A 21,885-nucleotide genomic window follows, 5' to 3' on the forward strand; every position below is an offset into this window, starting at 1 on the left:
CCTTGCTTCGCAAGGTAACAATTGTGCAACAAATCGAGGAACTTGTTAGTTACCTGAGCGTAGATGGCCAAATATAAAATTCAAAATTCAAAGCGCTCAGTCGCCTCACGCTCCTAGCCAGCAGGCTCCAACTCGTCTGCTGCCTCTGCTTTTTGTTTTTCTCGCCGAGTGTTCTCTGTACCATGCCTTCGCTGTTCAGCTGGCTAGCAACGATTTATATCGAGCCGAAGTTTTTCGCGGCTCCTGGTGACTTCTCAGTTTTGATATTTCCATTTTCTAGACTGTCTTTGGCTACTTGGAAACTCGGTGGGTTCCGAGAATCTATCAATTGATGATCATAGGACTAGGTATGATTTCTATTCCATTTTTTTTACAGAGACTCGACGTTGATATTCAATCATCATGGTTATCTCAATTGAGGGCATGGGATCATAACGGACACGTACAGGCCTAGTCATCATAATTTCTTTGCAGGTCGGACCATCTGTCACTCGAATCTCGACCCCTCTGAACCATCACGGTGATCGTCGTATCGAAAAGTATGATAAACTACAGTGGAAGTATGGGGTATTTACTGAGGAACAGTCTATGTACGTGACAGTTAACTTGAAGCCGTATGATATACAAACTGAATCGTGAATGTCCAGACTACGAGACATCTACTTCCAACCAAACTACCGTGCGTTAAGAGATCGTTTCGTGTGGTGACCTGACGATCCAGCGTCAGGTATTATCGACAGCCCGCGTGCGGGAGTGGTCCTACGATAAGGATATCTTATAATGTTGCCTTGTTGGCCACTGCGCGAATGGGTCTCTTCGTCGAGGGCTGAAGCGCCCTGCACAGAGTCATCTCGCGCCAAGGGCACTGCAATTCGTACCTTCCTACGAGTCGTGTCCCTATCCTGAATACCCTCCAGTCCAGCGAGAGACTGATGGCGAGACCGCACACCAGTATTGTTCAAGGTGTCTTTGGACTTTGAAATCGTAATTTCCAGGGATGGGCGACCACCGTCCAGCTCGACAGCAGATATGGCTGCATCGTAAACCCATACACCCCCAGCAAGTGGCCCACTGATAGATTTGCGCCTCCCAACGCAGCGTTTCTTCAACACTCGGCTAAAGTCATTCGCAGGTACTGGCAATGCGGGAACTTGTTCTCGGGAAGGCGCTTTCCCCTTGGACTTCGGGTTTATGACGGACTGACTTCTAGACCGCACGATATTCCTCCCTACAACTTGTTCCTTCCCTGTACCCTCCCTCGTCATCTCTTGCTTCCTCTCCGCCAGTGGTTTGAACTGTTCCTTTGACACTTCTACAGCACTCTTCACCTTCTGGGCCCATTCGTCGACGTTGTATAAGTTGTGGAGCATAAGCTTGAATGTAAACGGGTGATGCTCTTCGAGGGGAAACGTAGGGCTCCCTACATCCTCCACATCGTCGATGGTATCCTGTGTCATAGGTGCAATACCGACAGTGTTGCGGCGGGGGCGCCCTATAGGCTTGGGGAGGCGCTTTTGGTCGCGTTGAGCGCGTAAAGAAAGAACAGTAGACAAATTCTTCAGGACTGGTGCGAATTCGGCAGGAACTGATTGGATGTCGTCCATCGAGATTGCTAGTTCCGTAGATCCCCTGGCGCGCCGTGTCGCAATGCGATCAAATAATTCGAAAAGCCGAGCAAATTCGGCTGTCTTAGGATTGCCTTTTGTAATGGCAATCGTCATACTGGAGTATAAGTAAACGAGGTTTGAGAGTTGATGAGTGATACTTTCAGAGCCACTTGGGAGTTGTTCGCGCAATGTAGTACGAGAGAGTAACGCGGACGTCAGGTAGTCCTTATAATTTTCTCGGCTACTGAATGGTCACAGTGGATGTATCCAATTCTGTGGACGTCCTTGTGTGATTTGACAATCAGTCTAAGCTGTGGACTTGACCACACTCCATGTGCTGAACTACTCCCGAGTGGCACAATCCATGAGCCCATTGTTCCGAGCCCCTCTGATTCCCTTCTTTCTATCCGATGATGCTATTCTCTTGTCGCTCAAGCCACACCTTGAATCTTTTGAATGATGAGATCGTAGACGGGGACATCGATTGTGTGCAATACATCGTAACAGAATACGGGGAACATTCCATAGACGAAAAGACGCTGCTTTGGGTATGAATGAAGAAGAAACGTTTGCTTATCTGAGTGCGAAATAATTCGTTACCAAGGTCTCCTACGCACTCGCACCCTCCCATTCGCGCGTAAAATGTAGGCTGTAGTCCTCCTAAGCCAATCGCCGGCCTTGTTGTCGTCTGGCTCGAAGACCTGAGATGTGAAGAACGAACTCCAGCTGATCGTGCGTAATGTTTTGATTTTCCCTGCGAGCGCGAGACTTGCCTCCAGCTCTCGTGTGCGTACTTTGGATGCGGATCCGAAAAGCTTGCATGTACGGCAGAGCTCTGGGCCATGAGGAAAGGGCAAATCTTCCGTACAGGTTCCGGAGTGAGACTCTTCTTTTTTGTCATCTTGGTCTACTGAATATGATATGTGTCCAGTGGTAGTCTCGGTTTCCAATTGACTGAGGATGTTTCCGGTGGGTGGAGATGCAGCTTTGGAACTGAACGCTATTCGGTGCGTATGGTCGAATTCCAATGGGGTGTCGTAGTGCTCGATATGCTTTTCCACCAGTTCCTCATCTGAAAGAAAAATGCCAAGGTGAAGATCAGTCAACTGGGTCAGTGGTTCCAGCGAATCCGCGAAGTTGTCCTGTCAAGCGTCGGATTTTGTTGAAAATAAGGTGACACAGCTCATCGTACCGTCAATTTCGTGATGTCACTGAAGTAATTCGGGATTGGCGAGTGCACGACTGCAGTTGAGCTTTCTTCAAAGCAAGTCCAGCAGCAGGAGACGTCTAGCTGTTCCGAGCAACTGAGGTGCAGAACCTTCACAGAAGGGAACGCAGATGCAACGGTTTTGAGCAAAGGTACGTCAATTCGCCAGAGCTTTGTCATTGTGAGAGACGTCAGTTGAGGAGGAAACCACGGGACCAGGGGGATTCCCGGTGGGGAGAAGATGCGCTTGAGTCGGGTTGTCTGAGATTGTCTTCCGTCCGATGAGAAAGAGATCATCAGGTGTTTCAGGTTCCTATAGAGAGATGGACTCCATGATGCTGCTTCAAGAGCATGCGATGGTGCTATAAGTGTTCTGTCAAGTTTATCGGTGAGTGTGTGAGCATATGTGTGAGAAAACGCACTTGACGTAGTTGAGCCCAACACTATCGCCCGGGGCATTACGGGAAACCAATGAGAAGTGAAAATTTGTATATGCAGCAAGTTGCTTTGCAGACGCAACGCGAATGGAAGAAAAATAATGACGCAGAGCGACATGTCTAAATTGAGAACAGACCAAAGAGAACGAGTGGACATGGAAGAAGCAGCCAGATGAGCAAGAGTCGAACAAGAAAGAAGCGATGTAATCGACGACCTCGATCGGAAGTTGAGATGTCTTTATGTGAGTGATTTGGTCTGCTGCAAGGACTCGGATGTCCTTGTGGTGGCTTTCGCGTTGTTCTGGAGCTGGCGAGGTGAAAGTATGGGTATATGCACTTGGAGAGCTATGAACCAGTGATTCAAGATCATCCTCGTCGAAATCGTCTTCAAAATCAGAGCTCTCCATGACGAGGTTGTGTCAAAACTTAGAGACATCCGAGTCGTTGAAGGACGCGTACGAACTCGGATAACCATAACCATACAATATCAGGGGTGTCACGTGTATACTAAATTAATAGTGATCACGTGAATGGGTGATGATGAATTGCAGTTTCGACTTGGACAAACGCTTGGCGAGTGCTTGCGCTTGAGCCTTGCAAGTTGCAACCGGCTCGAGAGGCGTTGTAATTTGTGGAAGACCAGATAAGTACACCTCAAAGTATACTTGTTAGCTGAGCTACACCGAATGGAGAGTAAGACTATTACTTAACGGGTTTACTTTTACAGGTGCACCTCCTTCCTCTTTCACAAATGTGCACATTGAATGGGCAACATAATGTCCCCAACGATCATGAAACTGCCGCAAGAGACAATGGCAAACCAAAGACATATAGCGCATTGTATGCTCTTCAGTTGAGAGCCTTCATAGATGCTGCAGAGGATGTGGACGTGGACCCAGATACAATCGAGGACTTGCTCGAAGGTTTGGAAGATAGAGATGAAGAAGAGGAAGTCCAAGAGAGCGACCTAGATGATGACTTGGACTCAGGAAATCTGGCTCTCCCTGCGCATGAGTGGCACAGTGCTATAGAGGAGAGTGGCGACCTGGACGATCTCGAAGTGGAAACCGAGGTCATAGAACAATTGAAACGGGAAGGTAGGTATATTCATTTAATGTCGAAGTATGAGAGCGCAGTCCATGGAACTTCTTATCGATGAAGCGTATCATTGAGCTGATGTCACCTTAGCAGATGGAGCATGGTCGAAGGAAGAAATTCGAAAGATGATGCATCACTTGAAAGAACGCGGTAAGCCCACGTTCTCACAAACAAAAAAGGTGTGGGCTCAAATCTCATGCGCTACATCACATTCCTATAGGAATGAGTTCCTTCGTCAGAGAATATGTTATCACTCAAAATATTCCGATAGTGAAACTTCTGTTTGCTTTCGGGATTTCCTTGGTAACTCCGTCGTTTGATCTGCATACATACAATAGAACTCGTTAACTTGGACCATAGTGCCCCGAATTGCGGAATAAGCAACCTCAAACAATGCTATATTTTCTGCGGGTCGCGATGTCTAAAGAGTGGGTAAAATTCCATAGGTCCTCTTGAGCATCGCTCACGATGATTCCAATGTTCCACACACAAGGCTTCATCTCAGGGAAAAACTGTCTCAATATAACACCATTGCCGACGCGGTTTCCCTAATCCAAGCCTCAAAGCGTATGGTTGTGCTTACTGGCGCTGGCATTAGTCTGTCTATTCCCCTTTTCGATCAAGACTGCATCACTGAATCTGTGCACAGGCGTCTCATGCGGTATTCCAGACTTCAGTGCGTGACTTTCCTTTTTTGCACTTCGAACGCGGTATCTTCAAGGGTTGTTTAGGGTCGCATAATGGCTTGTACGCGATGCTGAAAGAACGGGGGACTTATGAGCTCGATGACCCTCAACAGATGTGAGATGATCAGCTATTCTATATGCTCCTAACCTGACACTTGTCAGGTTCGATATACACTATTTTAGAGAAAATCCTGCAGGTGAGAGATCTCATCTTCTGTGAGACGTCGTTAACCTAGATTCGCTTTACACAGTATTCTAGTAAGTATCGATGTTCCATAATATCTGACCACAGGCTGAAATTGTAGCCATCAAGCTCATTTGCGAGGTTGTTGCTCCGAACCCGAGAGACAATACTTCGACTGATGCAACAATTACAGCCAGATATATCCGTCTAACTTTATACCTTCTCCTTGTCATCGATTCATCAAAGCTATAGAAGATAGGGGCAAGGTACGTGGCATGTTTTTCATAGGGTTAATGAACCTTACGAAGGTTATCAACAGCTTCTCCGGGTAAGTCCTGTCATTCCCTCTCCTTGCTTGAAGTTGACGGAAGTCATCACCAGAACTACACCCAGAACATTGACACACTAGAAACACTCACCGGAATTACTCGTGTATTGCAGTGTCATGGATCATTTGCGACTGCGACGTGCATTCAATGCAAACGACGTATACCAGGGAACGAAATTGAAAAGGATATCATGGAACATCGTGTTCCGTTCTGCACTGTGTGCGTGGAGGCCAAGAGAGCAGCCGAGGAAATCCGCCAGGTTGCTTTCAGGAAAAAGGCCAAAAAGCGAGGTAGGAAGGAATGGGAGGAGGGGAGTGATGAAGAGGATGAGGCAATACCAGTTGGCGTGATGAAGGTTGGTTTCCTCCTGTTGTTCTGTTTATGCGAGTTCTTGATGACATGAGTGCACAGCCGGACATCACTTTCTTTGGAGAGAAGCTCGCGGATGACTTTGATCACGCCCTCGAGGACGATCGAGATAAAGTCGACTTGTTGATCGTCATCGGAACCTCACTGAAAGTCTCACCTGTATCCGAGATTCTCTGTAAGTTGAAAATGTATACGATTCTGAGATGAGCACCTGACCTTCGGCAGCGCATCTCCCGCACTCGGTTCCCCAGGTTGGTATTTCATCTTATCAGCGTGCTGTTTGTTCTCTGAGCTAAGAGTTGTTATAGATTCTGATCAATAAAACTCCTGTCCGACATATTAACCCTGATGTTCGTACACAGACCTCCTTTTCGGATATCGATGACACTAACCACTTGTTCGTGACGATTAGATCGTCCTTCTTGGAAATGCAGATGACATTGTTCAACACCTCTGTGAACAGCTTGCGTGGGAGTTGCCACCTCCAGTGGGGAAGCGCCTCGAGGTTCCGTCACTAGCGAGATCAGCAAAGCGCACCTCAGGTGAAATGATGGGCAAACCCGAGCCCACTCGTGTTGCCAAGAGGTATGTCGTCAAACTATATAACGATCCCTGTACATTGCTTGATCGAATCTTGATTTAGCCACGTATGGCTGTTTGAAGGAGCCGAGGGGGGTAAATGGGTGCGGGATATTGAGAAAAGGTTCTTGGAAGAAAATGTGGAATCTGAATCGCGTGCCATGCAAGGTCGAGTCCCGAACGAGGGTCCCGAGGTAAAGAAGTCGCGAACAGGCTGACATTGTAACACGGTGTCCTTCGACGTGCTTTGCTTCTGGTGAACAGAGATATGGATGTTGTGGAGCTCACGAACTTTGATATAGTTAAATTATATCACAGTCCAGGTTTTGGATACTCAGATGTGTACTAGACCATGTTATTCACGATGCGGGAAACATTAAACCACCAAAGATTCCAGCGCTCAACACGAAGGCTTGCCAACAAAAAAATAAATTCCTTCAAAGATAGTGTCAATACGTGACTGACACCCTTGTCACTTTGCTCATGGAGAATCAACGTCGAGGACTGCCCAGCCATCTTATGGTAAATATTATGCTCGCTGATAGATTGCCACACAACACAAAAAATGGTATATTACCCGAGTCTACGACCCATCGTCTTCAAAGATAACCTCTCTGCTCCCCTCACTTTTCCTTCCGGGTATATTGGTCTTGCCTGACGAGCCCCTGCTCGCCTTCCTCCCGTGTCTTCCTGGGGCGCTCACAAAATCGGGCAGATGCGATATCGAGCCATTGGAAATATGGGAAGATGAGCCATTCGGGGTGTATGAAGCAGAGCCGTTGGGGAAATACGGTGTAGAGCCGTTTGGAAGGTGTGATGTAGAGTCATTTGAAGGGTGTGAAGGCTGGTTCTTTCGTATTGAGGGTAGGTAAAAATCGTCAACTTCATCCTCCTCTTCGGTCAGTGCTGCGGCGTACCCGGCGGGGGTGCTTGAATGCGAACGCAAGTGTCGGATGGAGTTGTACGAGCCCTTGCGGAGATGTGTGGCATATGAGTAGAGTAATAGTGCGAAATATATCTGCATAGTTTGGGAATTGAGGAAGTGATGTGAATAAATTGGTATTCATGTACCTTTGCAAGCCAGCTAATAATGATGACGCCCATGGCAGTGCCCTTCTCTTCGTGCCACAAAATATTCGCTTCCAGAGCCCGCTGCTCATCTGACATAGTGTGGTTTACAACTGGTGCATCATGTCGTATGGCCTCCTGTGCATGTGAATTGGAGATTTGCTGCCCATCATGCGAGGTATAAGTCCACCAGATAATGGAAAAGAATACCGTCCAAATTGTTGAGAAGATGTGGTCGAGGAAGAAGAAGTACGCAAAATAGAGTGTGTGCTGAGGGTTCTCCTGTCAAACAAAGCCGATGTCAGTTGCTGATTGAGTATTGTGCTAGAGCAACGAACATCTTTGACGGATTTCAGTCCCCAGCTTAGGGCGACGAGACCGAGAACTGAATATATACAAACTGAGCTGTGCAAAGTTACTATTTGCACCGGTCATGACAGCAATCAAGCCGTAAACGCCTGCTACTTTGTTGAGGAGCTGCGAGGTAAGTTATATTCGCGACATTGGTCGAAGGAAAAGACCACGATGCTTACTGCAAACAATAGGACAACAGTGACGCCAGTTTTGAGGTCAGTAACACCAAGAAAAGTGGAGATCGGCCAAAGCCTCCATTCAGGGCGAAGCATGAGTTTCATATGCAAGTCATGTACCACACACGAGTTACAACAAAGGTAGGGAAGAGGTCAGTGTGCTCGTATCGGAATTCGGAAGAGAAGAATAGCTTTGTGACTTAGTCAGCAAGTGCATTCTCTGAGATGAGTCATCATGGTCTCAAAATATTATACTTCAGATTAACGAATATGAGTGAGATTCCTCCGTTCGCCACACAGTCGCCGCGCAAGTTGAATATTCAGTCACATGCTTAGCATGGATCACGGTCAGAATGGAACCCAGAGAACCATCTGCAACAGAAACTTGTCAGGCGAATTCAGTAGGGCCCGATTTAACATGCCTTGACCTCGAAGCTTGAAGCCCTGACGAACGTGACATTGGAAGGGGAAGGGAAGTTTATTGGCCGACGTTTGGCATGGACGAATTGGACAAAGTGGACAACACTGCATGTGTGCTGGCTGGTAACGAGCTTGATTGCACTGATCAAAGAGTTTGCTCCAGTGCCTGAAGCTGCTCATCGCCGGTACTCGCGCGCAATTTGTTTCGCAGGAGCTCTTGATTAATGATTGCCTACCTGCTATCCAGTGGTGCGTGATGGTCACAACTTTAGATGGAGTCAGAACTGCTACTTTGTAGATGAAATGATATGTTGCCTGAAAGGCTGGCAACTGCACGGCTGGAAAACATACACAATCCAAGTCGGGTCACACAAGAGCAAGAAGATAAATCTAATTTCTGCTACTCATTATACAAACTTTAAGCCAAACTCTCAAATGCGAGATCAAGAACAAACAGATATAGCAAGCCATTTCGCAGGAAAGAGGATTGATGGGTGTTTAATAAAACTTCTACGAACGTTCGCCGCGCAGCCGCCTAGCAAGAGCAAGGTCCTTCGGTTGAATAGTCACACGTTTGGCATGAATAGCAGCCAAGTTGGTGTCCTCAAACAGCGATACAAGGTACGCCTCAGCCGCTTCTTGCAAGGCCATTACGGCTGATGATTGGAACCGGAGGTCGGTCTGCGACATAAATGTCAAATGAATTCAATGTGATTCCATTGACGTAAATCCTGACCTTAAAGTCTTGTGCAATTTCGCGGACAAGGCGTTGGAAGGGAAGCTTGCGGATGAGCAACTCCGTCGACTTCTGGTAGCGGCGAATTTCGCGAAGGGCTACCGTGCCTGGACGGAAACGATGTGGCTTCTTGACACCTCCGGTTGCCTGAGGGAAGGAGGTTAAATGGGTTTGGAAAGAAAGGTACAACATACCGCATGTGCATGTATGGTAGCCTTTTTTCCCGCTGATTTCACTGCGAGCTGCTTTCGAGGAGCCTTACCTGGTTGTGAATGAGCATAGGTGGCAGTGAACCGGAGAGGTTACGGCGACTTACCGCCTGTGCTTTTGCGGGCAGTTTGCTTGGTGCGGGCCATTGATGGAAAGAGTACAGTATTGATCAAGAGTTTAGATCCCACTTGGTTGGGGTATGGTCCTGAGCACAATGTCTTTGAAGTGAGACTGCTTTATAGGATCGCGTCGCGTGGTCACGTGTGGAGTCTTGTTCAAGGGTCCACAGAGTCTCATTGTCTCGTGTGGATGTCTTTTATATTCATGACCGTATCTTCCATTGTCCGAAAAATGTGGATTTCTCCACCAATCCCTTTCAGATGAATGTACTTCGGTGCATAGTATAAGCATCCAAGTTGATATACTTGTTCAGGTTCAACACACCGTGACCTTGTGGAACTCCATCTTCAGATGAGACGCATCAAATATCATATATCATATCTTCGAAGGCCAACGTTGCCAGTCACGCTGCGAATAAGCACACATGGGGATGCCAAAGGTAAAATATATAGAAATACAATAAGGTACACCACAAATACGAATAACAAGATGTCAGGTCTATGAGCGCTCCCCACGTAACCGCCGTGCAAGAGCCAGATCTTTGGGTTGAATAGTAACACGCTTGGCGTGGATAGCAGCCAAGTTGGTGTCCTCGAACAATGAGACAAGGTATGCTTCAGCAGCTTCTTGAAGAGCCATCACAGCCGATGATTGGAAGCGTAGGTCAGTCTGGCCAAAGTGATCAGATACGAATGCAGTTAGAATACGACATAACTAACCTTGAAATCCTGTGCGATTTCACGAACAAGTCGTTGGAAGGGGAGCTTGCGGATGAGCAGCTCTGTTGATTTCTGGTACCGACGGATCTCACGAAGAGCGACGGTACCGGGACGGAAACGATGGGGCTTCTTGACACCACCAGTGCTCTGAACAACTATTGTGAGAAGCACTCAAAATGGTTAAAAAATCGTACACACTGCTTGTGCAGTCTTGCGGGCAGCAGACTTGGCGGCCAATTGCTTACGAGGGGCTTTGCCTAGTAGCTAATGAGCTCTCGTCCAATGCTGTAAAGCCAAAGTGTGACTTACCACCAGTAGACTTGCGAGCGGTTTGCTTAGTGCGAGCCATTGTTTAATGAGAAAGGACAATTGCACAAAGAATTGATATGTGGATGTTGGTGTGGGAAAGGGATATGCCTCTGCCGTGTCCTATATACAGACGCGTCGCGTCACATCACGTGTTCCAATCAACATTCCAGATGTAGTAATTCAACACAGCCACGCGCCTCGGTATATAACAGTTCGCAGTTGATGATTGTGGTACTCCTGTATCTTCCGCCTCACAGCACCAGTAAACTCACACACTCCACAACACTTTACTTTCAACTCAATACAATGTCTGGCCGTGGAAAGGGTGGCAAGGTGAGCCCCAGAGTCGGTCTTTTTGTTGGTTCCAGTCTGACATACCTTGAAGGGTCTCGGAAAGGGCGGTGCCAAGCGTCATCGCAAGATTCTTCGTGACAACATTCAGGGTGAGTCATTTGGCAATTATTGCTCGTCTTTTTGTTTAATCCTGCGTGCCTAGGTATAACAAAGCCTGCTATCCGTCGTCTTGCCCGTCGTGGTGGTGTCAAGCGTATCTCTGGTCTTATCTACGAGGAGACCCGTGGTGTCCTTAAGATCTTCCTTGAAAACGTGCGTGCACGTACTCGTTGAACTCAAGTATTCATACTGATGGTTTGTTGTATATAGGTCATCCGTGACTCGGTAACATACACTGAGCATGCAAAGCGGAAAACTGTCACTGCCCTTGATGTTGTTTACGCTCTGAAGCGCTCAGGGCGGACTCTGTACGGTTTCGGGGCATAGAGGCTTGAGGACTTCATCGCAGCTTGTTGTATTGTATATGTATCATTATAATCATTTCCTTATCTTATGGATCCGAGATGGAAGACGTTTGAAACTTAGTGGAATGCAGCGCACTTCAAATATCGTTTCCAAACACGCAAGCCTTTTGATATAATACTTGCAAAACACGGAGCTGCCATAAGGATTGCCTATCCTCTATGCACGGATTAGCGCTCAAAGCTGTCCACGTGACTCGCCGCATCACTCTTCGTATCCGAGCCATGCCGCTTTCCATTTTCTTTCATTTTAAAACCTACTTGTGCTCAACGCCACTCCCTTCAGCATCCGTTTTTCACCTAATCTTTGGCCGATTCGCACCCGAGGACCCTTACGGTTCGCGACTATATCTACTCATGTACATTTTGATATCTACAGCGAAATATACCCTAACGATCACCGCTCCAAGAACTTTAGACAGTCTCCTAGAACTTGTCCGTCTCAAACGTCTCGCTTCTCGTCTCTCGTTTCGTATCTAACCCAACTTTGCTCACATTCCCCTTCGAACTCGTATAGCCGCCTTACAAAGCTATGCCACTTCGGTTTTTGACGCAACGCGTCCATGAAATACCAAGTCACTCCACAAATTGGTAAACTGGGCGTACGGTGGAGTTTGAACTCCACCTTTCATGCATGCCCACACATCTCCGAGGGTTACCGGGCAAAGGCGGTATGGAACAGTGGATTGGAATGAAGGTGAGGCGAGTGATGTCTCCTGTCTATCCAACCCGGCGCATCGCTGATGTTTGTTAATTCTAACAAGCATCAACTCCCGCGCTCGCTAGTACCCTTCTCCTTAGAGCATCCCTCAATCTCATTCTCCATCGATGCATCAACCACTGACACGGAGCACAATGTGAAGTCAAGATCAAGCAGTGACTCACCATATTGATACGTTCGACGCATGTACCCACTTTGGGGCCTCAAGCTCAAGCTTCACCTCCCATCTTTGCGACCCCGTTGATCCTCGCCATCTCCCAACCCAAAGTGATACACAACACAAACTACCCCGTGTTCACATCAACTGTGTAGTAGCGCCCACAGCTGTGTAGGGCTCATCAGAGCTGGAAGAGCCGTCAGTCGTCCCCACTATCAGTGCTCTCCATGACTCGGCTGATGTGTAGACCCGTACGGCTGTGGTGGATGCTGACATACGCCTTGTGATCTCTGTGACCTCCATCCTTAGTTAGATCATCTAGATGCCACCGTTGTGGAGGCACTCCTCCATTTCAGGAGGTGTGATTGGGGGTAAGAGGACAAGAGAGACGTGATGTTGTTCCTAGTGGTTGGATACGCGTGGTAATGACGAGAACCCATTGTCTCCATTATTTTGGTATCTTTGGGAAGACACCCTTCAAATGTTTGAGCTATGCAGAAGTTGACTCAAAGAGACTACTAGCAATGCGCTTATTTCTTCGTCAAAACCTAACACGACCACGACCATACAAGTGAGCTTGAAGTATATCTTCAGCATCCTCATAATTGGTTCATGCCCACGTCGACATTTAGCACGGAAAATGAAAATTCTCACCTCAATAATCAATTCTCGTGCAGACATCGAGCTATTCGAGTCCCAGAGAATTTGTATTGGCGCTGCTAAACGGGGATGTTAGCTTATTCCAGGTGGTGCCCTCGCTGCCAGCTCGGGATCTGAGAATGTATTCCTGATGAAGGTATGGGGAATAAGGCCTTAAGGAATTAAATCTTGACCATGCACTCATAACAATGTCCGCTAGGAAGCTATGAGCCACCATCTTGGTTCACGCGTCTACCCTACAATAATGAATTGGTCTCTTTGCTAGATTTTGCTTGCGCTATCGATCCATGTCCAAAAATAATGTCTTTCAGAGAGCGCATCAAGTGAAGAAAATCGGATTCAGATCAGAAACTGCAAATTACCGATATCTATGTAATACTCGTCATCGTACACATGCGAACATATAGAAATCTTATTAACAGATAAATCGTAGATGGAAAAATGATACCGTACTGTAAAAAGAAACAAGGCATATCGTGCCTACAAGTCACAAAAGAAGTGAGCAGTTCAAGTAGTCCTCATTTGCCGACACAGAAGAGCGAGAGCAGGTGGTATAAGAAGCAGTCATTTTGATAGCGAGTGCATTGGAATCGGACGGTCCATAGCTTTGTGGTGACCGAGAAAGCTCATCGAGAAGGACCATCTTGACAGACAGGACATACCTTTCTATGGAGCTTGAAGAACATTTGCTGAGTACATATCGATAAAACGACGACGTGTCCATAAGTCACAGGCAGTCCATGATCTGCGAAGTAGATACCGGTAAGAGAAATACAGAGACAAAGAAACAAATCGAGGGCCATTTACATGATGGCGAAGACAAGAGAAGACACTTGAGATAGATGTAAGTGCGAGCCGCGGGCGGTGGCCTTCAACTCCAAGTGCTCTGAGACAAGATGGAGGCGGTTACGCTGTTGCGGTTGCGGTTGTGTCGGGATTGGTCGTAGGGGACATCCGACGTCAAAGACTGCAGGTATAACCGGGCGGCGCGAAGACATAGTTTGTGCGCGGCCAGCGGTGGCCTTCAACCCCACAGGCATGAAGCTCCAGGTCGTAGGGGACATCGAGGGAGGCCGTTGTAAATTTTCGTGATTTGGTCGTAGGGGACCTCGGGAGTAGCATTGTGTGTGAAGGTGTCGGTCTTGAATGATTTCGATTAAATTTCCGGGGTCGGGCGTCTTCTGATCCAGAAGCAGTGGTGAAGGCGACAGCATAGAGGGAGTCCGACCTGGGCCATGGCAACTGTCCAGCCGTCGACAAGAGCGGTTTGGTCGGCGAGGAGATCGTCATGTAGTTGTTCAAGGTCATCTATTTTAAGTCAGCAGACGAAGCGAATGTCACCGGAAATCACCCACCGACCGCAGTAGCGTGTTCTTGTTGCTTGTAGTGAGTGCGTTCGATGCTGCCACGGACAGCGGCCAAGCGAGCGGATCTAGATTCGCGCTAACGAACGACGGTGAGTGCAGCACTGGGCTTCGCAACGAACATGTCCATACCTTGTGTCTACCCGGGCGCAAATTCTGATGCCGCTGAGGCGAGACAATCTGAGGCAGGATGCTGCCAAGAGAGGGCGTAGTTGTTCAAGGTCGTATATTTTAAATCAACACACGAAGCCAACGTCACTGGAAATCACTCACTGATCTCAGTAGCGTGATCTTGTTGCTTGGAGCAAGTGTGATGCTGCCACGGGAGCAGTCGCTGTCGTTCTATAAAGATTCAAACATTGAGCGATGAACATGAACAGACCGTGCGACTCCATACCTGGGGGATATTGCTTTCCTCAAGGTCCACGCCAGACAAGTCCGTCATGAAGTCGTCATCATGGTCGACGACAGTCGTATCGGAATCGATTGAGAGGCGCTTGGTGTTCTGAACCAGTGGAGTCGGCGATATCGGCATGCATAAAGTGGAACACGCAGTAGATGGCGGAGTGCAGTAAGAGTCATCTGAAATTGGATTCAGTGAAATTATTAGGTCTGGCAGAGTGCTGCAAGGTTCGATTGCGATTGAAATTGAGTCTGCTGCAGTAGAAAAATCGGACACTTTGTTGCAAATGAGAGGCGCGTTGAGCTCGGCTAAATCGTGCTTCGGAGGGAGTTGACCATCTTTACTGAGGAGTATCCGGGTGGTCTCGTTGGAAGCTAGAACTAGTACCGCGACAGAGATACAGAATTCGGATATGACCAGGCCGGCGGTGACGTTCTCCGCTTCTTTGATGGCCTTCGACGTCCGATCTACCACGGTGTGTTTGAAAAAAAATGCTCCGAGGCACCCAGCGACGGTGATATGAGCACCGTCGAAGATAGCGGAAATCATATTGTAAGGCGAGTGAAAGTTGAGAATGAGTAGTGAAGAAAGTAACGCAATAAAATCGAGGCACGTCTTGCGGGCATGCTGTATTTATACTCTGCTATACCAGTTCAATCAGCACTGCCAACCATGGCAACGCTGAAATTCTTGCGGTATGCAATCCCTCCGCATGTTGTTCATGTCTTTTGATTTTGAATTGTCAGTACTTTGCTGTTAAGCTCTTCGACATTACTGTTCACTCGATAGCTGATGAACGACGGTATCAACAATCACTTGGCTCAATTCCACATTGTGCAGCTCGCAAAAGAGTTCTTCCCTAGTTAGTCACGTTCAATTTCGCCAATGGGCTCTATCTCACTCACTATATGTTGTAAAACAAGATGCCAACACGAGGTCTGGATTGGGAGGTTGATATCGAGCCTTGACCACACTCGAAAAAGGAAGCGTGATGCCGACATCGCACAAACTCAAGAAGATTCGGATTCAGCGCCTGATGATGATGGTTGTTGGACGAGGAAAAGTATCCGAACACGACCCACTTTACCAGGGCAGTGACAGATTTTCGTTGCGAATCTGATACTTTGTCATTGGCTTCGGGAGGGTCTGCGCAATGGGCATTCACTTCTCCATAGCTAACGTATGTCAGAATAGCTCGGAACACCATTTTCCAGACTCCATGTTCGTCTGGTACCGCCTTCCAGCGCTTACCATCATGTTTATCTATGCGATGCCCCTCCTTCATCCCAGCCCGGTGCACTGGCGAGGAGTGTCTGGAACAAGAGAGGATAAACCTCGAGAATTCGTCGCTCCGAAAGTTCTTATCTTTTATCAGAAGCATCGTGTGTCTGGACGATCACTCTCCCAACCACAAGGAGTTCCCTGCAATCATTAAGGAGTTGGAAGATGCGACGGGCATAGATGCACGAGCCCTAATCTGCTTTCGTCCAGGGATGAACAATGCCCGACAGAGACTTCAATGGGTGTCATCTCGCGTCACTAGATTGCAAGAAGACATCGCGTACTCATTGTTTGGTATCTTCGGTATCCGCTACCTGCAATATACAGCGAGAAGAAGCAGAACGCGCTCGGGCAGCTCCTGCAGGAGATTGTGGCTCGGTCGGGCGACATCACTATCCTCGACTGGGTCAGACAACCTTCCGAGTCCAATAGCTGTCTTCCAGTCTATATTTCTTCTCACGCCATTCCTTCGCGTACTCTTCCATCTTACTGCAGACTGCATCTGCCTTGCACGGCATTCCGTGTTACAGAAGTCACTCTGAGCTACAATCCATCCCAGGAGACTCGATGTGAAGTCAAGGCAGACGTGCTTCGTGACCTGTGATCACCACCAAAGAGCCGATTGTTCAGTTCTTGTGGACAATGTCCACTCAGCAAACCTTTGTGTTTGTCCGTCCCTGGGACCAGAGTTACCTGACTTTGCAGATCTGCCCGACGTTGTGCGGAGGACGAGGGGGATCATTGGACTTCTGCGTCAGAGGACTCACCTAGTCGTTCCCTTGCGAGATAAGGATGTAGAATCGCGAGTATTGCGGTTCCTTGGTCGCCTTGGGCACCCTCTCGGCGCACGTTTGCTAGTGCGGCGGGGAATGCGAGAGGGTCGCGTCAGATTGTGGTATCATTGCGCAGCTCAAAGATGTGGCTTCTGTTCGAGACTTGATGAAACGTCAGGACGATAGAAATACTGTATATGCATGTTTTTCCTCGAAGATTAGAGATCTAAGTGGTTTTCATGGATCCTTCGTGCATGTCATGCCATTCAATGTATTTACAGTACTAGCGAGTCAGGAAATACAATATTCGTATAGTCTTGTTCTTCGTTCGCCTCTGAAAATAAACACGAGTCTCTTCGCGTTCTTACTCTCCTTCGCCGACAATAGTGGTCCGTGCATCCAATAGATAGATTCAGTCTTTCGCAGACGCGGTATTCGCACCAAAATGTGAACACGTTGATTCGAACATCTCCCAGTTCTGGAGTCGCGATGAAAGCATCATAATTCTTTTTGTCAATCGCTTCCGTTCTGAAGACCAACAACACCGTGAAATGAAGCAGATCGCCATAGTGGTGAGCAGGGAATGATAACAACAACACAGCATGACGCAGAAAACGGATAGAGCCGGAGAAACGACACAGCATGACGTGGTGGACGGCGGTTATGCGTATATACGTGCAGGTAGATAGATAGATGTATATGCCTTCAACGTTCAACGACTGGACCGTATTTTAATATTCCTGGATGTATTTTGCAGCCACATCAGGGATTACCAACATGGAAGATATATCCAGATAGCGGAGGGGAGTACTTGTTCGAGATAGACCTAGTCTCATCCGCATTGCTAACATTGGTCTGTCCTATGTATGAGTTGTACGTAAGAAATCAAGTTAGGGTATACCATAAGATCGAAGCGGCAATGTGCAGGGAGTCAGTGGGAGAGCATGAGGAAGAAGGCCTTCCAATCGTGATAGCCGGGAGAACAAATATGTCATGCGGCGGGGAGTGTTGAGAAACTGAGTGAGATGGGTGTGCGTAAAGCCGCAGCCGATTCTGCCGAGATAGTGGACGCGTATTGTAACTTGTTAGTGACAAATTGAAGAGGATGTCCGGCTCATTATAGTACGGTAGTATGCGAGGATGGAGGTGAGGCAGAGGACGTCTCTAATTGGTTATCTGGCCCACCAATAATTCAGTCTTCGCTCTAACAGTAAGACAACAAAAATATAATAACTACAACCTGTCACCAACAGGGTGTCATATGCTATCAGATGGATACAAACCATACTTTAGAGGGTCATGAAATAGTGCCACGTAGCGCGTACATTTGAAGGGTGCGGGGTCAAGGGGATATCTATTTTGAGCTTCTTGGCGAGTGGATGACATATCGTATTGACGATGGTAGCTGCGCATCGAACCATGTACGAAACATACATTCACCTCCCAATACGAGATCGCGACCCTCCACGTAAAATGAGGCGATTAAGGTAAGGAGAAATAGATTGAGCTCCAAGGAAAAATGGTGCGGCGGAGGGGTTTCTATTCGGGTTTCTATTGCCAACTTTAAGCAGTCGCGTTTCATCTTCTGGCAACCCAAAGCATCCCCTGTGAGCCAGCAATCCAGTGGTCTGTCCTTGTTCAGGAGCTTTCCGTCCTCATACTGAAGACAGACCAAGATGAGGACCCAGATGAATGATTCAGCAATGTGCGGATACAGGGGCTCCGCTTTGTCCTCGATGGTTTTCTTTGTGAGAAGGTCCATCGCCATGAATGGTATCATTCCTATGCGCTCGTGGCCGCCGGACCCATTTTCAGGCGATGACAAGTCGCAGTCGTTGATGGCGCCCATCACTAAACCGCTCTGGGTCCGGTAAACCATGAGATTACTCGGGTTAACGTCATACTGACGAACGCCGGTGATCCAGAGGATACGATGGTCTATTTTTTTCGCGGTCAATAGACAATGATGAGCGCAGTAAGGGAGGATACCTACAGATTATCATCATCCACCATACACGCTTAAACTCTTTCCCGCTCAGCTTCGTGACCGGCTGAAATTTCCAAGATACGTGGATGTTCAAGATGCGTTTGCATCCTACAGGGTCGTCCATCTCTAGCCTTCTTCTGAGTTTTGCTGTGCATGTCTCTTCAACTTGATGGAGCCAGATCATCTCTTGGACGTGACCATCCACCTGTGGCTTGTGCTGTGCAATATCATGCACCACATTGAGCATACCAGGGTCACTCTGGCAGGACCCACCTGGCCAGTGGAGCTTGGTGGCCGGTTCGTCGGGGTTATGATGAAGACGCCTCGATGACAGACACGATAATATTTCACTTTTCATTGGTAAAACAGTATTCGCACTTCCGCACAGCCCGAGATGAGCTCTATGGTTGTCGGACTCCGGATCAGGCGTCCTGAGGGTACCACTCGACGTGGATGGTGGGGAATGATTCAAGCATAGACTCGAATGTCTGGTTATAAAGGCACTGTGGCACGTCGTGCATTCGTCGCATAAGGCTAGAAAGCGGTGAATATCCTGCACGAAGTTGATACCCGAACACGGAACGTGTAAGCATTGCTGATCAAAATGAGGACCAGGCGTAATGATGCCTTCTGGCGGTCTGCATTCGCGACGCACATACACCTGATATAAGTTAACGACAGCAGCGAGAATGCATGAGGAAGAGAACCGATATAGAAGTAAGTGATTGATATTGCGTCTTCTGCATCCGGCGTGACGATTGTATGTATTAATCGCATTGTATCAATGCTTTCGGCGAGGCTCGTTGGAGCGTAAATGATTAGAAGCACACCTTCTTGCAGGCAATGCTGTTACGTTCGGCCCTGAACCAAACGTCAATACAATTGATTGCAGACCAGTTTGTGGCACAGTCATACCAGTTGCGTTATCGTGGAAAACACGTTGGTAATAACACAAAATATTCCGAAAATAGCGATGCCAAGGGCTGCCTCGCTCTGCCTCGCCTTGCTACCTAGTACCTATGTCTAGAGACATAGTACACACAGCAAAGAACGATGGCGCCAATCCTGGCGCCACTCCCCTCGCTTCTACAAACTTAATCGGATTGACCCCCGAGCCCTCAAACGTTCCTTCACTAAACTAACCGTCACATTTCCCAAAAGACTCACTGGTTTATATATGTTCCTTCGCACCGGCCATGCTCCACTTAACGTGCACTTACATCGCATCCACAAATCGACCACTCCCTTCTGCAACAATTGCCAGAACGTAGAGGAAAATGTCCATCATTATTTGTTCGCCTGCCCCCTGTATCAACGCGCACGTCACTCACCATCCAACGCGCTGGGCCGTCAAGCCGCGTCCCTTTCCTACATCCTAACCAACCCCGCAGCCACTCCCTATTTGATTAGATACATCAACGCCACCGGCCGCATGAAAGCCATCCTCGGTGAAATCCCGCTTCCCCGCACACCAACCAACTGACACTCCATCTGTGGAAAATGCACATAGCACCCTCGTAGCCACGCAAGAACCAGCACCAACACCTAAACCTGAAAATCAGCCTAATATCACTATAATCCACTATAATCCACCCTAATCCACTCGCTTACATGGAGCCGCCCTCGTTCAAGATGGTCTAAGTCAGCCGGCAGTTGAAGACATCGCCCGTCAACCACATGTATCAACTACCAAGCCCCCTGCATCCATCAATGACTCCTGTACCAGCCCGCGCAAGCGGCCGAGTACGCGTTTTTGTTTATTCGTTCGACAAACACATACCTCGTACCATTAGATTAACAGTCATCTCATCTTCGAAAGGTTGCGCGTCTAAAACGGCCGGCGGGAACGGCGGACCGGTGGGAGTACGCTTCACACCGGGGCATTCGCGAACCTAGAGATGCGTCGGGGACACTGGGGGTCCCCTAGACTAGATAGTATTGTCTCTCAATAGGACAGAAATTGGAATAATAAAAATAAAAATAAAAAATACACACAGCAGCTGGGCATGGTGAACATAAAGTTCGGTGCATGCGTGACGTCAAGCGGCTAGTGCTTCGGTTAGTATGTATTACCCTGAGCAATGAACGTGGAAAAGGGTGGGTGTGTGCACGTTGGTACAAGGCTTTAATTTGGGTGGCCTTGCGCCTGAAAACGCAACTATGGAGTTGGTGCTTGGTTCGCGCTATCGATTGTGAAGACCACTGCTTGGCTTGAGAAGGGGATACGTCGCCGAGCCGTGTTGCAGCCTCTTGCGGTAACGCAAGACAAAAATGCTTCGGGCGCTCAGTTCCTTCCAGATGGCACGCTGGGTGGCAGCCTTTGTACGGTGAGTTGCACTTCGGCCTAGATACAGCACAACGCAGGACCTTACTAGTGTTCGTCGATGGCGCTGCCGTATGCAGGGCAAAGTGATTCCTCCCCTTATTCGTTCGCAGTTCCAGTCAATTTTTGACTCCACAATTCTAGCCCAGCATTTTCATAAGCTTTGAGCGTGGTCAGTCCTAGTACGTCACCGAGCGATATCGGTGACGCAGCGAGTGACTAGAGGGTTCTAGGTCTACACAGCAATTTAGCTTGTGCAAGCCAATACTTTATTCTCGATGAGGGAACTGGTTTGTCATGCCTGTCATCAACATCAATTCGCTCCACGGACGAATTCGGGAAGGAACGAAACAACAGAAAGCGAACTACGATGATACTTGTGCTCGCTCTTCAAACGACCCGTGCGCATTACATGTCCGTTTGCCACACCATGCTGCGCTGGTAACCTGGACGCTACTACGGCGCTGCCATACAATATAGAAGAGAAAAACGATGGCTTACCAATCAGACCGAAAAAAAATCCACGATGCTCCCAAATTACTCCTTCAATTCGCTGGCGTGCAATCTCTGGAGACGCGGCTGCTGACGACGAATTCCTACAAATAGGATATTCATGATTTTCCTAAGAACGCCGGCTCCCCATCTCGAAAACCTCTACGAATGACCATTTACTCAAAGAACCCGGACTAAATATTGATCCAGGATCCTCGGCCGAGCTGAAGAAAGGGTCGCGAGTGGAAAATTAGAAGGTTAGATCTTTGACTTGAGACACGATGGTAAGAGAAAGATCGTA

General features: G+C 48.0%; 9 protein-coding genes across 9 annotated transcripts; 3 read left to right on the forward strand and 6 right to left on the reverse strand.

Annotated features, from left to right (window-relative positions):
• Window positions 1-92: 92 nt before the first annotated feature.
• F5891DRAFT_1038407 (uncharacterized protein) lies at window positions 93-1,854 on the reverse strand. Its single transcript, XM_041361892.1, has 4 exons — window positions 741-1,854; window positions 648-679; window positions 421-590; window positions 93-347 (listed from the first exon to the last, which is right to left on the reverse strand). Exons 1-3 carry the CDS (start codon window positions 1,719-1,721, stop codon window positions 587-589), a joined length of 1,017 nt encoding a protein of 338 aa, XP_041225033.1. The 5' UTR covers window positions 1,722-1,854; the 3' UTR covers window positions 93-347; window positions 421-586.
• A 349-nt stretch (window positions 1,855-2,203) lies between these two features.
• F5891DRAFT_1146785 (uncharacterized protein) lies at window positions 2,204-3,685 on the reverse strand (the record flags this gene model as incomplete). The annotated part of the gene is made up of 3 exons (XM_041365034.1): window positions 3,237-3,685; window positions 2,800-3,187; window positions 2,204-2,749 (listed from the first exon to the last, which is right to left on the reverse strand). Exons 1-3 carry the CDS (start codon window positions 3,656-3,658, stop codon window positions 2,204-2,206), a joined length of 1,356 nt encoding a protein of 451 aa, XP_041225034.1. The 5' UTR covers window positions 3,659-3,685.
• A 123-nt stretch (window positions 3,686-3,808) lies between these two features.
• Window positions 3,809-6,880, forward strand: F5891DRAFT_1038414 (DHS-like NAD/FAD-binding domain-containing protein). Its single transcript, XM_041361893.1, has 19 exons — window positions 3,809-3,918; window positions 3,979-4,348; window positions 4,440-4,499; window positions 4,570-4,652; window positions 4,710-4,777; window positions 4,843-4,946; window positions 4,999-5,025; window positions 5,081-5,150; window positions 5,198-5,232; window positions 5,287-5,293; window positions 5,349-5,360; window positions 5,413-5,485; window positions 5,539-5,547; window positions 5,601-5,903; window positions 5,960-6,092; window positions 6,143-6,168; window positions 6,226-6,267; window positions 6,330-6,502; window positions 6,561-6,880. Exons 2-19 carry the CDS (start codon window positions 4,003-4,005, stop codon window positions 6,712-6,714), a joined length of 1,725 nt encoding a protein of 574 aa, XP_041225035.1. The 5' UTR covers window positions 3,809-3,918; window positions 3,979-4,002; the 3' UTR covers window positions 6,715-6,880.
• Window positions 6,881-6,916: 36 nt separating this feature from the next.
• On the reverse strand, window positions 6,917-8,257 carry F5891DRAFT_1038416 (Inositolphosphorylceramide synthase subunit Kei1-domain-containing protein). Its single transcript, XM_041361894.1, has 5 exons — window positions 8,098-8,257; window positions 7,984-8,041; window positions 7,903-7,949; window positions 7,568-7,846; window positions 6,917-7,514 (listed from the first exon to the last, which is right to left on the reverse strand). The coding sequence occupies exons 1-5, from the start codon at window positions 8,197-8,199 to the stop codon at window positions 7,080-7,082; spliced, it is 921 nt and encodes a 306-aa protein (XP_041225036.1). The 5' UTR covers window positions 8,200-8,257; the 3' UTR covers window positions 6,917-7,079.
• A 767-nt stretch (window positions 8,258-9,024) lies between these two features.
• F5891DRAFT_953611 (histone-fold-containing protein) lies at window positions 9,025-10,648 on the reverse strand (the record flags this gene model as incomplete). The annotated part of the gene is made up of 4 exons (XM_041375195.1): window positions 9,025-9,195; window positions 9,251-9,397; window positions 10,498-10,556; window positions 10,609-10,648. The coding sequence occupies 4 exons, from the start codon at window positions 10,646-10,648 to the stop codon at window positions 9,025-9,027; spliced, it is 417 nt and encodes a 138-aa protein (XP_041225037.1).
• A 188-nt stretch (window positions 10,649-10,836) lies between these two features.
• F5891DRAFT_1110368 (histone-fold-containing protein) lies at window positions 10,837-11,618 on the forward strand. The gene is made up of 4 exons (XM_041363708.1): window positions 10,837-10,941; window positions 10,994-11,051; window positions 11,105-11,214; window positions 11,272-11,618. The coding sequence occupies exons 1-4, from the start codon at window positions 10,915-10,917 to the stop codon at window positions 11,386-11,388; spliced, it is 312 nt and encodes a 103-aa protein (XP_041225038.1). The 5' UTR covers window positions 10,837-10,914; the 3' UTR covers window positions 11,389-11,618.
• A 2,146-nt stretch (window positions 11,619-13,764) lies between these two features.
• On the reverse strand, window positions 13,765-15,277 carry F5891DRAFT_980996 (uncharacterized protein; the record flags this gene model as incomplete). The annotated part of the gene is made up of 6 exons (XM_041377066.1): window positions 13,765-14,142; window positions 14,190-14,269; window positions 14,317-14,404; window positions 14,458-14,505; window positions 14,599-14,667; window positions 14,723-15,277. 6 exons carry the CDS (start codon window positions 15,275-15,277, stop codon window positions 13,765-13,767), a joined length of 1,218 nt encoding a protein of 405 aa, XP_041225039.1.
• A 716-nt stretch (window positions 15,278-15,993) lies between these two features.
• F5891DRAFT_1278802 (uncharacterized protein) lies at window positions 15,994-17,077 on the forward strand (the record flags this gene model as incomplete). The annotated part of the gene is made up of 2 exons (XM_041370337.1): window positions 15,994-16,289; window positions 16,337-17,077. 2 exons carry the CDS (start codon window positions 15,994-15,996, stop codon window positions 16,611-16,613), a joined length of 573 nt encoding a protein of 190 aa, XP_041225040.1. The 3' UTR covers window positions 16,614-17,077.
• Window positions 17,078-18,136: 1,059 nt separating this feature from the next.
• On the reverse strand, window positions 18,137-19,016 carry F5891DRAFT_1189594 (uncharacterized protein; the record flags this gene model as incomplete). Its single annotated transcript, XM_041367190.1, has 2 exons — window positions 18,137-18,720; window positions 18,776-19,016. The coding sequence occupies 2 exons, from the start codon at window positions 19,014-19,016 to the stop codon at window positions 18,137-18,139; spliced, it is 825 nt and encodes a 274-aa protein (XP_041225041.1).
• Window positions 19,017-21,885: the final 2,869 nt, after the last annotated feature.

The sequence above is a fragment of the Suillus fuscotomentosus genome, assembly GCF_016647785.1.
Source record: "Suillus fuscotomentosus strain FC203 chromosome Unknown F5891scaffold_32, whole genome shotgun sequence".
Taxonomy (NCBI): Eukaryota; Fungi; Basidiomycota; class Agaricomycetes; order Boletales; family Suillaceae; genus Suillus; species Suillus fuscotomentosus.